This window comes from Marmota monax, unplaced genomic scaffold, assembly GCF_021218885.2.
Source record: "Marmota monax isolate L192 unplaced genomic scaffold, Marmota_monax_Labrador192_F-V1.1 WCK01_AAM20220418_F8-fsc00008, whole genome shotgun sequence".
In the NCBI taxonomy this organism is placed as follows: domain Eukaryota; kingdom Metazoa; phylum Chordata; class Mammalia; order Rodentia; family Sciuridae; genus Marmota; species Marmota monax.
This window is the reverse complement of record NW_026694432.1, coordinates 30,111,390-30,130,180: the sequence shown is the minus strand read 5'-3', so window position 1 is coordinate 30,130,180 and position 18,791 is coordinate 30,111,390. Positions and strand designations below refer to the sequence as shown.

At 41.1% G+C, this 18,791-nt stretch overlaps 1 protein-coding gene across 5 annotated transcripts in view; it reads left to right on the top strand.

Moving 5' to 3' along the window:
- Nucleotides 1-18,791, top strand: part of Prdm2 (PR/SET domain 2) — a 118,988-nt gene that overhangs the window by 18,831 nt on the left and 81,366 nt on the right. For 4 of the 5 annotated variants that reach the window (XM_046468582.2, XM_046468577.2, XM_046468578.2 and 1 more), the window contains exons 2-3: nucleotides 11,138-11,255; nucleotides 13,175-13,278. In XM_046468582.2, coding sequence (XP_046324538.1) covers nucleotides 11,138-11,255; nucleotides 13,175-13,278 — 222 coding nt within the window. The remainder of the gene's footprint in view (nucleotides 1-11,137; nucleotides 11,256-13,174; nucleotides 13,279-18,791) is intronic. The other variant, XM_058571145.1, reaches the window with a different exon arrangement.

Here is an 18,791-nt window from a genome sequence, read left to right as displayed (position 1 = left end):
TTTTGTGGATGAAAATATTAAGGCCCAAACAGGTGGCTGTAGCTTGCCTGTGGTCATTTAAATGGTAAGTGAAAGAGCTCTTATAATGAACAGCTCCTCAGATTCCATAGTTCAGGTTCTTGGTCACTGTGCTGTACTGCTGCAGTAGGGTAAATTATGTTATGCTGAGGGAGCAAGCAACTTGAAATTTTTGGTGCCACAAACCCATTGTGGTCTGGTTTGGGGCTCTGCTGTTGTAGTCAGGAACCAAGGGTGATGGAAGTTTGTCTCCTTACACAGCACCCTGTTGTGCACTCATTGGTATAGTCATGCTGGCATCTCTAACCTAGCACTTGGATCAGGGGAGCAGTGTAGTGCAATTGGGTGCCTTGTAGCAGAGGAGAACTGTGACATTTAAAAACAACCATGATGATTTTACTGCAAGTACTTTTACTACTAATTCACTGAATTACACTTAGATTTTTTTTTCAAGAGTCTTTGCACAGTGCAAATTGTTATTAGTGTGTCAGTTTAGTGGTTTATGATTACATTATCTCTACATCCTGATTAGTAATCTGTTACTGCTGTTTACCAGTAGCAAAGCAATTTAGCTTTCTAAGCTTGTTTCAAAGATTAGTAAAATAACTAAAGGAGCTTTTAATCACTCAGTGTGACAAATTCAACCCTGAGAGTTGGGATGAGCCACCCATAGTTCCATTATCTCAACCATCTTGAATGTCCCTCCACCTCTCACTCCCTGGCCTGGTACAGTCCCTATCCCAGATGTGGTGGATGCCGCAGAGAGCTAGGTGGCAAAGCAGTGCAGCCTGTGAGCTCACAGAGGGACAGGGACTGCAGCCAGGCAATTTCCAGTACTGCAAAGTGCTGTGGTGGAGAATGGTAGGTCAGGATGGGGGAGGTTCTCTGGATTACACAGAGAAGGCTGTCCTAAGGAGATAACAGATAGTAGAACCAAGACTTAGGTGATAACCATAAACTAGCTAGATATGCGAAGATCTGGAGAAAGAAAATTCTAGGCAGAGTAAATGCACAGTAAATACAGGGGTCCTGAGGTGGGAATGAGTTTGGCTCAAGGAACAGAGGGCAAGCCAGGGGGTGGAGCTTGGCCATACTTGGAGCTCCATCTGACTCTGGGACAAGATGACATTGGTGAGAGGTGAGGGCCAGATTTATAGGACTTTAGGGCCATGGGAAGGCATTTATATTTATTATAAGTACAGTTAGAAGCTCTGGATAGTGACATAATCTGATTTCCATTTTTAGAATATCACTTTTACTGTGCCTTGGAGACTGGGTTGGGAGGGGGTAAGGACCTGGTAATATGCTTTCTCATTATTGAGATTAACACCATATTTGACAGCTTCTTCGGTTGGAGAACTTAATGAGCTGCCAGCTTTTGAAAAGAAGGTATATTTTTGTGTTTGAGAACTAGTTGCTGTTCTTTCAAAGATGGTATAAATGACTTTCTTTTCTGTGTCCATCTGCTTATTGTTATTGCAGTTAGATTCATTCCTTAACCAAAGGCAGTTTAATGCTATTTCAGTAAAGTGAAGCTTATTGGATTTTTTCCCCCTATTGTTTCCCCCTATTGTTTAGTAGCTTAGAATCTTGATTGTAAGTCTAAAAAAAGAAGAGTTGTCCAGAGAGTTCTGGAATATTTTAATACCCTATGATTCTTGGATGTTCTTTGCTTATAGTAATTGCTATGGGATTCTTCTTAGCCTATTGTAGGAGCAGCCTCTTAACTTTGCATGAAGATAACTACAACATGTTCTTAATATTAAACGTTATTGAGTCTAACGTCCCCATCAGCCACTGCTTTTACTCTTCAGTGTTTTGTTCTGAAAGGTCTGTAACAAGCTAGATGCTTTAATTAAATAGTTAAAGGAGATATAATCATATCCTGTCACTATCTGGGTGAATTGTGTTAAGTGGAATATGAATAAAATGTGCTTATTCTTGCATTTTTTAAAAACCAAAAACATGAGTATGTGTTGTCCAGGTGAGGTGGTATATGCAGCCTGTGTAACAGCAGGCAGGGCCAGTTGTACTGTTCTGTGGGGGGCTGTCCTAAGCACTGTAGTGGACATTTGTCCAGTGGGATGGAGAGAGGGCCACGGTGAGGGAGTGGAGGAAACTGAGGCTACATGTGCTGGAGCTGAGTGGTGGGGCCTGGGAGAAGGGGTAGGTCGTGGAGAAGGTGTGGGGTCAGCTCCATGGGTTTTGTAAGGACCAGAGTAGAATTTGCCTGGGAGATGGCGGCCTTTTGGAGGGTGTCGAGCAGAGGAATGTTGTAAAAAAGGTTGTAAACTTTTTTTTACATAACTTGATTAAAAAACTTGTTTTGTATTACATCAGTATTTTTGTCTTTTAAACTATTTTCTTGGTTCACTATAAGTTTCATTTTAACACGATTTCAGGTAAGAACATAGGAATTATTTATTTTTTAGTTAGCAGTAAAATGTACCCCCCTTAAGTGCATAGTGTGTTTGACAAACGTCTACATGCATGTCCACCGTCATCAAGTTACAGGACATTTCTGTTATCCCCCAAAGATCTTTTTGCCACCCCAGACAACCACGGATGAGCTTTCTGTGCCTATAGATTGTTTTTTCCTGTTCAAAAGTGGGACCATTCAGTGGCTGCTGTTCCATGTGTGACTTCCATTGATCACTATATTGTTTTTGAGATTGATTCACTTTCCATGTGTCAGTAGTTCATTTCTTGTACAGGAGCTAGTTTGGGGAGAACATCTGACCTTCTAGTAAGTAAGTTCATAAACTGAGCTTTAAGGGTTGGTGAACTTGGGTTGCTTTCTTTCATTTTGGTTATCTTCCTCCCCTTTTCTAATCCTGAAAATAAACATATTGTAAAATAGTTGAAACCAAAAGCATATGCTAAAAATATATATGTTGTGTTTTTTATAATTATAAATACAAAGTTGATTTTTCATATTTTTAATATTTATATTTTGCAGTACTGGGGATCAAACCCAGTGCCTTATGCATGCAGGACAAACATTCTACCACTGAGCTATATCCCCAGCCCTAATTTTCATTTTTTGATATTCTTTTATACTCTTTAATATAACAGAACATATTTCCCAGTGACTTTAATATTCTTTAAAAAAAATTTGTTCTGTTTGGATATACATAATAGCAGAGTGTCTTGGCATATCATACATACATGGAGCATCACCTCCCATTCTTGTGGTTGTATGTGATGTGGAGTTACAGTGGTCATGTATTCATATATGAACATAGGAACATTATCTGATTCATTCTACTGTCTTTCCTATTCCCATACTCCCTCCCTTCCCTTCATTCCCATTGTGTAATCCAATGTGTTCCCCCTCGACACCCCCTTATTGTGTGTTAGCATAGCATATCAGAGAGAACATTTGGCCTTTGGTTTTTTGGGATTGCCTAGCCCTGACTTTTTTCAACTATTTCAAGTAAGAAGACTTTCAAGTAAGCTGCTTCCTATCTGTTACGGCTTAAATATCAATTAATAAATTATTAATAAATTAACATCCTGAATATTGATGGCACCTAAATCTCATTTTGAATCATGTATTCTACTAGATAAATTAGCAATTTATAAAATCTGGGACATTGTCTTTCTGCATCAAACTGTTAGATTATTTCTGAAAATTTTAGGTAGGATTTCCTTAAATAACTAGGGGGAGCTTTTGGCAAGAAGGATTACCTTTTATGTTGTTCGGATATTAATACTGTGGTAGAGATATTTCAGGATAGCTCAGCTCTGCCTCCCTTTTGTGGTCTTTTGATTCAGTCTCCATAATTAATTTGGACTCAGCCACTCCATCTCTGTGACCTTGGCAGGTCACCTGACTTCTTGGTCTTAGCTTTCTTGTCTGTTAACTAGAGGTAGACCTGTACTTTTGTTTAACTGTAAAGGAGTCAGTTAACATAAACGAGCTCAGGCCAGTGCCTGGCATATAGGAAACATTGTGTAAGTATTATTATTATTCATTATTATTTTCAGTCAGTAACCACATCCTGATTCTGCTATATAAAATGCTTTCTAACACTCTTAAGTCTTCATCCCACATACTTCTTGTTTGAACTAGTACACAAACCTCCCAATTGATTGCCTTGCTGACAGTTTCTCTCCCTGGCAAATCATTCCCCACAGGCCTTGAGTTCTATTGTTACATAACACCAAACAGACTATATAGGAAGCTAGAAAAGGGGCTACCATGGAGGGTTATCAAGAACTTCATGGGATTTGAACTTGACCTAGTAGTATGTAGAGGATATTGACTGGTTGGAAGAATTGAGGGCCAGGAGGACCAGTGGCTGGAATTGTTAGTGAAAAAGCCTGACTAGTGACAGACTCCATTAGGAAGGAAGAGGACCATTAGACCCCTGTCTAGGGGCAGTTAGGGGCCTGGGAGGAACCTTGAGAGAAAAATGGGGATTTTTCTATGATTTCTCCCAGTAGAATTTTTTTCCTTAAATAAAGCCATGAGTAGACCAGACGAACCCCACCTGACTTGGAGGGCTGTAGCCCCATGGTTTGCTTGGATGAAAATGATTTAAGAAATTATAATTCAGTCATCAGCAGTGGACCCTTAGGAGGCGGCATATAACCTCTACCTGCCCCAGCCCATTCCCACTCTGACTCCATTCCCGTCCAGCCTTCCTGCCAGCCTGACGGCTGCAGGTGGCAGGAAGCTTGTCCTGTCACTTATTTTTTGTGGTACTGGAATTTGAGCCCTGGGCCTCGTGTGTGCTGGGCAAGCACGCCACTCTGAGCTGACCCCCAGCCCTGCTGCTCACCTGCAGTATGGCTGCTGTTAGTGGGATGCCTGCAGGTTCCCACAGCAGCTTGGGGGCCCAGTGTGTGTGAGTCCTGCCTCTTTTGGTTGCTGAAGGCCTAAGGGAGCACTTGCCAGCCACGTGGGGGACAAGTGGGGTTGACTGTGTCGTTTCAGGTTTGAAGAGTGGTGGTGGCAGTGGGATTGGAGAAGGGCACAGGTACAGAGATTTCAAAGGCCCTGCTGCCTGCCGCTGCTGAGGTCCTCTCCCCAGCTCTGGTCCTCTCCCCGGCTGCCTCTCCTCTGACTTGGGACACTAGCACCTCTTCACTGCTCTTCTTTCTCTTCCACTTGGGAACACGGTTTCCCGAGGCTCCCTTCTTACCTTTTCCCTCCTCCTCTGTTTACCATGAAAGCCCTCCTGCGGCCCCTGGGAGCCCATCTCCAGTTGAGTCTGTGGCACTGTTCAGCCATTCCGGTGTCCCAGACTGCTTTGCAGTTTTGACTGCTGGACTTTTGTTCCTTCACAGCAGCCACTGCTCTGTGCATGGATGCTAGGCCAGGGCCAGGCACAGCTGTGGTGAAACTGCGCTAGCTCAGTCTGTCTAAACCTGTCCTTCCTGAGAGTCCAAGTCGGGGCTTAGGAAATGCAAACTGCATCGAGTTGAGGAAGTGTTGTAAGGACCTCAGGGGAAGTCCCCCAGGGTAGGATGGTGGGCACCTGCTTCTCAGAGGCCAAAGTGTCTTCTGGGTAGAGCTGAGGCCTGCAATATGATGCCAAGTGGCCCCTTTAGGTTCTGTGCTGCCTTGCTGGCGCCTCAGCCCCACGCCCCTGGGCTTGATTGCAGAGGGCAGCAACTCTCTTCTGTGTTTCTTTTGTTTCCCGGGAGCTCAGTCTGGGGCACTGAGCATAGACTATTGCACTGGATACTCTGAGACCATGGTGCTTTGCTGGGAGACCCCAGTGGGGCCCTTAGCAGCCTGCAGTGAGGTCTTTCTCAGTCAACTTGGCTTTCCCCAGGCGGCCTCATGTAGCTGAAGTGCAGCATCAGAACCGCAAAGGTGATTTGGTGCAGTATGTTCAACTGAAGGCCTTATTTACAAATCTGACACTTAATTTAAAATACAAAATTAAGCAATCAGACATTTTATCATCTGGCGAGTGATGGTGCCATCACACATCATAGCTTCCAGAAAACTCCCTTCTATGCCTCAGAGTGGAAAAGGCAGGTGACATCTTGGTGATGTTATAACAATACTTCTGACCTTGTGAACCCCCCAGAGGGTCTTCTGAAGCATCCCTGGATGATGTGGAAGAGACTCCACTGGGTTGGTGATAAAATGTGGACTCTAGACTTTAAGTAGCTGGATTTTATGGGGCTGCTCTGGGCCTGCTTTCTGAGTCCACACCCTGAGTCCTGACTGCCTGTGTTGGAATAACCCAGTGCTGCCACTTGCTTGTTGTGGCTGTGGACAAGTTTCAGTTTCCTCGGTAGAGTGGGAATCGTAAAAGTGTCTGTAGCACATGGTGATGCGAAGGCCAGACAGGCGATGCAGAGTGCTCCAAGCATGTCTGGGCTCTTCTAAGCACCATCGCTGTGCGGGTGATGCTTAACTGAAGAGACACTTCCCAGCCCAGAGGAAGCAGTGAAGGGTTCACTCCTCAGCTCCCCACCTGTCCAGCAAGGGAAGGTTGTCCTGGGAATGGTGTCACGGAAAGTGTCGAAGGACCTGTCACATGCTCCCAGCAAGGTGGCATCTGGAGAACCTAAAAGCTTTCTGAGGTTTCTTAAATGGTGGGAACAGAGAGGGTCCCCTAGGTGGCACGTTTCATGACAGCTTAACCTTTGTGTCTCCACTGCCCAGCAGAGCCAGCCGGAAGCAGGCACCCAGGAAATATTTGTTAATGACTGAACGAGGGACTGAATGAAGGAGAATGGCTTGTGGCCATTAGTTGGGGAAGGGGGAATATTGGCTTTTCTTTGAGTTTAAGGTAGTAGGAAGTTGAAAATATGTATTAATGAGGTTAATTAATGGTTAACAACTAAGTAGCTTATTACATTAACTTAAATTGGACACATTAGGTTGGATGCTTACTGTTCCCTGTCGGAATCGATGTGTTTGGAGACTGTACTCATTAGGCATGAAAGAGTGAGGCCTCCTTGAGGCCTTTGTCACAGGGGAGTAGAGAATTCCTTCAACTTACACCTCTGTCCCAGTTGTCAGTGATTTAAGGGTCTCTAAACCAGGAATGTGCCTGTATTAGGGCAGCAAGTCAGGGTGCCAGGAGACTGGGTCACCACAGAGAGGTCCTGGGAGGCTCTGGAGGGAGCTCGGTGCCCCTTGCTGATCCTGGCCTTCTGTTCTCTGATGGTACACTCCTCCCGCTCACTCGCAGATAGCCAGTGGCCTGCAGCCCTGCTCTCCCTATCTCCCCTCTAGGTGCTTCTCTCACTTCCTTTGCCCTGGATGCTTTGGGTTTTTGTGGGACTGCTTGCAGAACACACCAGGCTCCTTCCTAACTTAGGATCTGGTCCCTGCTGTTGAGTATCCTCCCATGTCACCATACAAGTCCCTTTTCATTGCTAGAGTCCTGAGCATTCTGTCTGAGTGGCACCCCCATCCCTACTCCAACACTGAATCCCCTTTTCCTGCTTGATTTTTCTTTTGATCAGGCATTGTGTGTGTATGTGTGTGGGGGGGTGTATGTGTGTGTGTTTGAGTTTATCTGTCTTCCTCTCCCAGTAACACATTGTTGGTCCAATTGTGATGCCCAGAACATCGGCCCCAGCAGGAATTCAGAAATCTATTAATATGTTGAGTAGGTATTGCAGTTTCTTTTACATAAGATCAATCTGGGAATAATTCCAGGATCAAATTATGACTCTTTAGTGCAAGAACCAAGATAACCCTGTTTAGAAAATGATAGTGCATTCAACACTATCAGGATATGCATAGAAAAGAGAGCCCCGTTTATAAGTGTATAGGGGAGAGGTTTTTTTTTTTTTTTTTAAATCTTATTTTGTTCCAAAGATTTACCTCTAAATTGTTTATTTGGAATTGAGAGCATACAACATTTTGTAAAAAGGGATTTTTTATACAACCAGCCTTTCATATCCATATAGGGAGGATTTGACTGACATCAGATTGAAAATATTTGGAAAACAAGTTGCCTGTGTACTGAACTTGTTCAGATTTTTTTGTTGTTATTTTTCCCAAATAATATGCCCTAACATCTGTTTACATAGCATTTATATTTTATTGGGTGTTATAATCTAGAGATGATGGAAAGTGTATGGGGAAGATGTGCGTAGTGTATGTGTTGATACTTCACCATTTACCCAAGTGACTGAGCATTTGTGGTCTTTGGCATGGGGGTGGGTATTGGAGCCAGTTTCTCACCTACAGAGGGACCACTATATTGACCCCAAAGAATACCCACCTCAAAATCAAGAATTCAGCCACATATGAAGAAAACACTTTCTGTTTTAGATGACCCTGCTATTTTATTTATTTATGTCTCTTCCTTTTTTAATAGAAAAATTTAAGTTAGCTTAAGGAATAGTATTTCATTTGAGTAACAACAAACATTTCAAGTCTGTTGTTAAGCATTGGGAACGCAGTGCTGAGCAAGACAGACACCATCTGTCTTCTCGGCAGTCTCCCAGGGGAGGCACTCATTAAACACATAATTATACAAATAATTATTAAAATATGTAATAAGAACTATGAAAGAAAAATAAGGAAAGCTAGAAGGTGTTTCTTTATAGGCTGGTCATCCCACAACTTCCCCTCTTCTACTTCTCAAGTCATTACTTTTTCTAAGAATGTTCCAGGGAGTTTGCAGTCAGACCCACTGCTGTGGAGAGTCCAGCAGCTGGGGAGGTGGGAGGAGAGGCCCAAGGCCACTGTGTCTGGAGTGGGTTGCTGTGAACTTAGGTTCCTTGTTATAGTTGAGTCCTATTATTGTATGAGCCCATGTGAAAAATCATGGGTTGACCTAAACAGGTAAGCAAAGCCATAGGAATTTTCCTTTTTCTTGTTTTTGCCTGACAGCTTTGCTGAGGTTCTTTATATTCATAGGTGATTCAGAAGCTTTAGTCTCTGTGGTCTCTGTCTTGTTCTTGAGTTTCATGTCTCCTGTGGGCATGGCCATGTCTTCTGTAGGAAGTCTTCTGTTGAGTTTTCCATGCAAGTCTGGAAGTTTTAGGACAGAAATTATCAGATTATATTCCAGAGATTTAAATGCAGATCCCACAGTGGTTGTGAACTTAGGCTCCAGAGTTAGACAAGGGTTCAGATTCCGGCCTCGCTTGAGCAATTTAGTCCCTTTCCCTGAGTCCCACTTTCCTCTTCTAGTGTGTGTCAGGGGCAGGACAGGAAGGCACTGGTAGCACCTGTCCCTTGGACTGTTTGGGGTAAACTCCATCAAGCGTGTAAGACTGTTAGCACAGGACCTCGCACCAAGGGAGTCTGCAGAATGTCGTGTGGAGCTGTTATTCCTGTTACTGTGGCAGCGCCTGAAAGAGGGCTAGCAGACGCTGTCCTTTCAGGGAAGTGCTCCTGGGGAGGGCAGATGGTGCCAGGTCTTTGCCCAGGATCACAGCCCAGAAAGGGGAAGAGAATTCCCTCTGTACTAAATGGCCTGGGCTTCTACGACTCTGGCTAGTATTTGTTAATATCACTTAATTTTTCAATGTTATAATCATTATGTATCCTTGGATATAATTACCAACTTAACACCTTATTTTTCCCCTTTGGAAAAACTTTATCCACATTTAAAAAACCCAGCTTACAGAATAAAAATGTAAAAACAGGGATATCATATTTAGAAGTGAGAAATGTCAGTCCTAATTTTATTCACAGTTTAGGTAATCTGAAGCCATGAGGCCATTTTCTGGGACAATTTGATTTTCCCAGGGTCTGGAAGGCCTGTGTAGGGTTTTGTCAAGACAAAGGTGGAGGGCTGGGGATGTGGCTCAGTGGTAGAGTGCTCGCCTCACATGTGAGAAGCACTGGGTCAATCCTCAGCACCATATAAAAATAAATTAATTAAATAAAGGTATCGTGTTCATCTACAATTAAAAAAATATTAAAAAAAAAAAAAAGACAAAGGTGGAACTCAGGCAGAGCCGGGCATTTGTGCACTGGTGTCTTGACCCTGCTCAAGAGGTGACCCTGGTCTGTGCACCCCTGCAGACTTGCTGGCTGTCTACACAGGCCAGGGAGCAGACCGTCGATATGACTGGGAGATTTATTTCTCGAAGCAGCTATTGATGTTTAAAAAAAGGTTGAGGTATTGGAAATCTGCAAATTTGGATGATTTTATTTTCTTGGCACATGAACATTCTTAAAAAGTATAAAAGCTTCATTGTTGTTGGGAAAAATTAATCTTTTTAGCTCGGAACTTTTTTTTTTTTTTTTTGCCTACATTGGCTTCTTTGAAAATCATTGAAACATTTCTTTGCAGTGAAATAAAATACTCATACTACAAAATTCATCATTCTTAGAAGGGGTGTGATAAACAAATCAGTTCTTTAGGGTTTATGTGGTACCAGTTACTAGACACTTGGTTTTCCATCAATTTAAAAATTATTTTTAAAGTAATAGTTATGCTCTACCAATTGGCGCAGATCCTTCCATACGTGTCTTAAATTATGATGAATTCTTCCAAACTTTGACAAGTAGTTGTATAAAATTCTCTATTTCCTAGTACCTTGGGATGTTGGGATGGCTTTACTGTTTAGCGGTTGGCATACAGTGGTCAGCTCCTGTTTCCTGGAAGGTCAGAGTTCCAGTGTGGACTGTAGGAAGAGTGCAGTGCTCCTGGGGAGAATATGTGAGTTGTGGTCAAGTTGGGTGTGGTCGCTACAGGGATGCATGAGTGAGGCTCTGGCAGATTAGTCAGGACAGGCTTTATGGTATGTGTAGGTTTTACAGTTATTCTTTTAAGTGGGGAGTGTTGATTTTTATTTTCAAAATGTGCTTATAGCTACTGGTAACTTTTGATTTTAAATTAAGCTTAAGATGTATTTTTCTGTAGGATTCTGTTGCACTTTAAAAAGCAGTATGGTGCTGGAGATTCATGTATTTTGAAAATGGCTGCAGTGGCAGGACCAAAATAGATCAACACAGATGTGCTTGAAGGTTGAGTGGTTTCCTTTGGGCACTAACAAATAGGCATCAGAGTAACTGCCCAAATGCTTAGCATCATTGTTTCGGATTTGCCCACTTCAGATTTCAGTTGTATTTTTGCATATTTACTTATTGGACCAGATAGAAAAACAAAATAAAACAAAACACTACTTGTACTTTCTTCCTTTTGCTCTGATCCTTCTCTGTCTTGGCTTGCAGAACGCTCCTGAGCCTTTGGCAGCTGCTGAGACCCTGGCTGAGGTACCTGAACACGTGCTGCGAGGACTTCCGGAGGAAGTGAGGCTGTTCCCATCAGCTGTTGACAAGACCCGGATCGGTAAGTACTGCATTCAGAGAGATGGGCAGCAGAGCAGGCAGAGTCCTGTGGGAGCAAGTGAGGTGGCAGGCAGCACACCCGAGGGCAGTGGATTTGCCCTGACTTAAACTAGGCACACACCCACACCCCATCCTTGCTGACTCTTCCAGGCGTCCCCTGCATCTCCTGGGCTTCTTCCAACAGGATGTGGTGTTCTCTTCTCTCTGTCTTCACTGTGGCTTTTGTATGATCGTGTTATTATGCTTATTTCATTATTCTGTGGTTGTCTTTACGTCTGTCCCGGTCCTTGATAGTGAGTACCTTCATTTCTTACTTGCCTTTGTGTCTCCAGTACCAGCACTTTATGGACTCTCAGTAGATCTTTGAATGAATGACATGACCCCGGTGTGTCCGAATCTTCTGGTATGGTTTCTCATTGAATACAAACCAAGCTTGTGTGTATTGGGTTATTTTTATTTATAGAAGGCTAAGGAGGTAAATTTTAAAAATCCAATCAAAATGTCTTGGACTATATCATGTTTATATCCCATTTCTTTATTTTTTTAAGATGTACTTCTGATATTATAGTTTATATACATATGTAGTGAATAAATTTTTAATAAATGTTTTCCTAATTCTCATTGAAAATTTATTTGCTGAACAGTTAAGAGTGTTAATTTGGGGCTGGGTTGTGGCTCTGTGTTAAAGCACTTGCCCAGCATGTGTGAGGCACTGGGTTCAATCCTTAGCACTACATAAAAATAAACAAATAAAACAAAGTTGTTCTGTCCATCTACAACTACAAACAAAAAAAAAGTGTTAATTTTGTATAAGTGAAAGGAATTAATTTTATAGCTCAGCATATTGTTTGCTAACTGCATGTCATCAAATGCAGTTCATAGCCGACCTACAAAAAAGTGGAATTCATATGTCCTCTCAGGACAGGACTGGCCCACCCTCTACTCCATTCTGTACATAAGGACACTGAGGTTAGAAAATGAGGGAGCCTGTACAGAGTGGCCCTGAGTGCCAATTTTCTTGACTCCCAGGCTGGGCTCCTGCTGATTCACCAACTTGCTTTTTTCATCGCATCCATTTGCTTATGATCTGTACACAGAAGATAGAAACAATCCTAGGCATACCTGGATGAACATGCATTTTGATTGTTTGAAACTGTAAAAAACAAGTTGTCTCAGTAGCTACGTTTTCAGGAAGTGTTGCTAGAGAGAAGAGGTTTTCCACTGTAAACAAATGAATGTCAAATGAATGTAAAAAATATTTGCTTATAAAATTACATTTCTAATTCTTTATAAAAACAAGTCATGTTTAGTGGAGAAAATTTGAAATCTGTAGAAATGTAAAATGAAGAGTTTTTTTATTTACTTGCATTTTGATACTAGGGTTTGAACATGGGAACATTTTACCATTGAGCCACATCCCCAGTCCTTTTTATTTTTTATTTTGAGATAGGGTCTCACTAAGTTTCTGAGGTTGGAACTTGTGATCCTTCTGCCTCAGCTTCCTGAGTTGCAGGGACTACCAGTGTGCACTGCCATGACTGGCATGAAAAGTTTAAATTGTTTTAGTTTTATTCCATTCTAATATCTTTTCTCTTCAGTTGTGATTGTTTTCGAAGTGTTTGTGATTGTACTATATGAGCAGTCTTACGTGGAAAAATTAAATATACAACTTTTTCTGATTATAACACAATACAGGTTCTTTAAACCTATTTAGAAAATATTGAAAAGTATAAAGAAGAAAAATTAAAATCCCTATTGAGGATTTGATGTAATTTGATTTATCTCAGTTGATTTAACATTATCTTACTTTTAGGGAATCTAGCTTTTTAACTATTTCGTGAAATTGAATTGACTTCATTCAATGCTTTCAATCTTTAAAATAATCACAATACATTTAAAAATATTGATTTTATTTTCTAGGTGTCTGGGCCACTAAACCAATTTTAAAAGGCAAAAAGTTTGGGCCATTTGTTGGTGATAAGAAAAAAAGATCTCAGGTTAAGAATAATGTATACATGTGGGAGGTAAGAAAGAATTCTGGTTCTTTGTTTATCAGAGTTCTGTACATTTTAAAGACATCATGATCCTGTTCTCTCAGGTTTTCTCATTTTGAACTTAAAACAATCATTTTAATATGTTCTTTAAAATCAAGAATATTTTTATTAAAGAGAAAATGTGTTTCCTGGGTACAGACTTCTACTGATAACGTATTTTTGTATTTGAACCTGCTTGACTGTTCTCGACAATAAACATCAAATTTGTTTTTTATTTTGACTGTCCAGGTGTTTTGCTTTGCAACTAAGACCTCAACTTCCTGTGTGGTGGTTTGTCACTTTACAGGTGTCACTAGATATATACCATAAAAGACTCTCCAAGTGGCTGCAAAGAAAACACTGGTTACTCTATATTTTAGAAAGTAATTTTTGTATCCTTGGAATACTTAGAATTGGTTATATTTAGCACATGGCACACTAAAAAGCATTTAATTTTTCGGAAGATTTTCATTCATTAATTTTGTGATCTCACAACAGTTCTGGAAAATGGAACAGGGCAAGAGCAGGCCCCTTTTAAAGGAGAGCTAGCCAGGAAACAGGCCCGGGCTTGAGGAGTACAGATGCAGAGTCAGGAGCCATCTGTCCTACCTTAAAGTGGGGCATTTAAATTGTTGTCTTTCATTGACTGGGCTCAGATTCTGCTTCTGATTTCATGACTTTGAGCAGGGTACCTGACCTCAGCAGTGAAATCCTCAATTTAAACAATGGGGATACTAAAAGAAATCACATTAGGATAGTTGAGAAGACAAAAATTTGTCAGTGTCATTCTGTAGATATTCTGTGTGAATTCTGCACTTATGTTGATTGTAGTTCAGACCAGTGCCCTGTTCAAGCTCCTCAGGTATTGGAGGGTTGTGGTGTGACTCCTTTAAAAGCAAGTTAAGTTTTTTGAATAAGCATTCCATTAGGTTGTCTTAAATTGAATCACATCTGCTTCTCACATATTAACATCTGAAAGCCTGAAAGCAAAACATGGCTAGGAAATATTGGGCACTTCCTCCAGAAGTTCTGGGCACTGGGAGGCTTAAGATGTGGCTGTTTTTTCTAAGGCCATAGCAGTGTTCTTAACTTGGTCTGATGTTTCTCCATCATTTTGGGTTTGTTTCTTGTGAATCTTTTGTAATGCACCTCCTGAGAACTAACCCAGGGGCTTTAAGATAATTTGAGAGTCCTTGTGTTTTATCATTCAACTACTTCTGTGGTGAGAGAATTTTGTAATTGTAGGAAAACTGCCCAGGCAAAAAAGTCTTAATTACTGAAGAGAGTGCCTGTCTCTTTAAAAATGTCATTACCAGTGCTCCAAAATAAACTGTACTTTTAAATTTTAAAAGTTTATCAAGGGAAACTAACAAACATGCTCTACCAGGTTGAACACTAATCTCAGTGATGTTAAGGTACCAGCAAATGCTTGCTCTAGTTCTGTGTATGTAATGCCAAGTTTGAACAAATGCCATTCATATTAAGCTTAAGTTAAGGGCACCTATTTTTCCCAGTCTAACAATTTGTATTGTTAGGCATAATGTGTAAATGATTACTACTGCCTTATATGAATTTTGAGTTTGATTTGCACTGAAATTCATACATAGTATTGACTTGACAGTAGATTGTTGAAAAATTGTGATTTGGAACCATGAGATATTAGGGACTCACTTTCCACTCTGAACTTGTTACTACTCCGTTGTTAATGACACTTGTACTTACATACTAGTCATAGTTTGTAAATTCTTATAATGGTGCCAGTTCTCTTCTGTCAGGCTTAAGGATTTGGTTGTTAAGGCTGGCTTTCTTTTTCAGCAATTGAAATTGTAGGATCTCATTCACTTAGTTCCCACCATAGGGTGTATTTTTGATATAATGGACTTTAGGCCTCTTGTTTTTTTAAACTCTTTAAAAAATAAAGGTGTAGGGGTTGGGGTTATATGTAGCTCAATTGTAGAGTGCTTGCCTAGTACGTGTGAGGCCCTGGGTTCGATCCTCAGCATCATATTAAGATAAATAAATAACATAAAGGTATTGTGTCCATCTATAACTACAAAAAATATTTTTTTAAAAAATAAGGTATATGTATATATACACCTGCACGTGATATACAAGTATGCATGTGATGAACTATAGGAAATACAGGTTATAATGTATTGAAAAGATGAAAATGTAGTATTTTCCCATTTATTTATTCCAATTCTGGTCTTGTTCTCAGACTTGCATCAGAATGTCTCTAATGTAACAAGTGCTCATTGTCAGACTCTTATCTTGGTATGTGTTTTTCCATCAAGGCCCCTTAAACTGGCTTAGAACTCTTATTTTAAAGCTAGTCTAAGGCAAAGTGTTAAATTGCTTTTCTGGAGCCCTTGATAATCTAACCTGGACTGTGTCCTCTAAGCTTTTACTGAAAATATTCTACTGAGTCAGAAATAACAGGAGAAAAGCTGTAGAGTATGCTCAGGGTGAATGCACAAAATAGGTGCTCAGAAGAGGAGAGTGCGTTCTTCACTGTTTCTGGTGGGGAACGTTAGTGAACTGGCAGGCGGGGCTGTGTGCAGTATTCCTCTCAGCTACCCCAAGTGTGGAGCAATCTGCAGTGTTTTGAAACCACTTCTGATAAAAGCCTTCCCACTTGACTTCTGTGGTACTCAAATTACTTCTAGTGAGCAGAACTTTTGAATTGCTTGAATGAGAATTCTTTTAATATGTCTGTTTGTTAAAGAGACTTAATTTTTTACAGCAGTTTTAGTTTCACAGAAAAATTGACCTGAAAATATAGAAAAGTTTCTATCCTGTTCTGTTTCATGTTGCCATAATAAAATAACACAGACTGGGCAATTTATAGATGCTTTTTATTGGCTCACAGTTCTGGGGGCCAGGAGGTCTAAGATCTAGGAACTACATGCTGAAGGGCTTCTTGCTGCCTCACAGTGGCCAAAGGCATTGCAGGGCATTGAGCCCGCATCATCCCATCAGGCTCTTCCTCTCAACACTGTTGCATTGGGGATTGAGTTTCCAACACATGCTTTTGGGAGTTGCTCTCAAACCTTAATTTCCACCCCCACATTCTACACAAGCACAGCCTTCCCCACCATGAGTACCTCACACCAGACTGGGCCACTCATGACAGTTGTTGAACCTGCCTTGGCACATGTTTATCATCCAAAGTTCTTAGTTTATTTTAGGCCTCACTCTTGGTGATGTACATTCTAATAAGTCTTTTTTTTTTTAACTTTATACATTCTCATTGCAAAATCAATTAAACAGTACAGAAAAATAAACAAGAAGGTAAAAATTATTCCATCTCCTGGCACGCAGGTATAACCACTGTGAATGTCTTGGTGAACGTTCTTTTAACTCTGCTTTTCTGTCTGCTTTTTAAATGTCTCAAATATGGTGGGTGTATCATTACATCTGGCTCTTTTTTTTTTTTAATATTTATTTTTTAGTTATTGGCGGACACAACATCTTTGTATGTGGTGCAAAGGATCAAACCCAGGCCACACGCTTGCCAGGCCAGTGAGCTACCGCTTGAGCCACATCCCTAGCCCCCTGGTTCTTTTTAATAGTTTTTAAAAACCTTTCTTATGGATGAAATCTGATAATTCACTCTTTCTGTTTGTTTTATTCATTCAGGCAAAATTTGAGTCAAGAGGATGAAGGGAAATAGTAGAATTGCATGTCAATTAAACTTGATAGAGAAATGACTCTGAGATGAGAAGACTTTAATTTTTTAATGAAGTGAAAACACTTTTTATTAGTCAGCACCATTACGATTAATTAAATATTAGCAAGTGTGTGTCATAAACCTTGCTATCTCAATTCTTTTAATTTCAAGTCACTTTTAAGTTAAAATTGCATGGAAGAAGAAAGAGCGGAGAGAAGTCAGCTTGCTGATTCTGCAGACCTTTTTTCAGAAAGGGTCAATGAGCCCTTACAGCTGCTTTCCAGCCTCTTAACCTGTGTCAAAGCAGCCTCCTAGGAAAGGTCTGGATCTTTGGGGGAGTCCAACCTGCCCCCTGTTTTTTAAGCCCTGGAGTTACTAGGTTTTTTACATTTTTTTAGGAAAAAATCAGACGTTTTGTGACACATGAACATTTTGTGAAATTCAAATTTTAGTTCATGAGTAAAGTTTTATTGGAACATAGCTCTGTTCATTTGTTTACATGTTATCTGTGGCTGCTTTTGCCCCATAATGGCAGAGTTAAGCAGTGGCAACAGAGACTGTGTCTGGCCTGCTAAGCAGAAAATATTTTTTGCATAATCCTTGATGGAAAAAGTATGCTGAACCCGCCTGGTGTGTGAGGAAGAGGAGGATAGGAGCGAGCGAGCTAGCTAGCGTGGAAGTGCCTGGTGTTAAACGTTCAGTGAATGGTGCTGGGAAGTGGGATGGCTGCAGAGTTGGTTGTCATGGAAACAACTGAGCCAATCACATTCTTCTCTCAGGAATTGCAGGACAGATGAGGACATTGAAGTACAGAGGATTAATTGATATTTCTGAGCAAGTCAACTGTGCTCAGATTGTCAGCCTGGTCTAGGACAAAAAGGAATTTCTCTTTGGGATCTTATTATTTACCTATTTAGTGCCTATCTGTTAAGCTTTTACCAAATACCAGGCCCTGTCCTAAGTTCTGGAACATAGAGCTTGGTGTATAATTTTTGTCTTGTTATGAACTACTGGCGATACCTGATATCTGATGACATGTTCATGGAATGAAGGACTACCAGAAATAACCTAAATTTTACCACAAATCAGAAATTCTTGACCTCCTGGCCTGCTGGATGTCTGTAAGCTGGTAGCCCTGGAGTCACATCAGGAGCCACCTTTGGTTGCCTGTGCAGTTCTCTTCCCGTTGGCAAAGAGCATCCCGCAGATATGGCAGCACATCATGGCGAGCACACATGTAGGAACAAAACAGTCACATCTCAGACCTCAAACCAGAGCAGAGGGGGAGGGGACCGCAGGGCCCCACATTTTCTTTTGAGGGCATGGCACTAATAATACTAAGGACCTCACACTAAGTCCCACCTTATCTTACAGGTTCACCACCTCTCAGTCTCACTAACCAGGGGACCAAGCCTTCACACATGGACCTTTGGGGAGACACTCTAACCATAGCACTCCCTGAAAGTCGCCCCAAAAAGTATGCACATGCACATGTACACAGAGGAGCTTGCGTGTTATTTCTAGGGTTCTATGGAATTCATAAACATCCTTGGCCCACAGGCCCACAGAGTTTCTGGCTTAGGAGTTTCAAGAATAAATTATTTTGTTTATCCAGAAGATGTTGATTGGGGGCCTGCTATGAACCAGTTAGCAGTTATTGATTATCTTTTGTGTTGAGATTTTTCAGAACATTTGTGTAGTTGTAGTCCGAAACTTACTGAGAGTCATTTCAAAAGAGAGGTCCAGTCAGTGTGGCTTGCTCCATAGAGATGGATGTTAAACTGTGCGTTAAGGGTCTGAAAGGCTAAGCTATTTACTTTTTAAGTGTGTATTT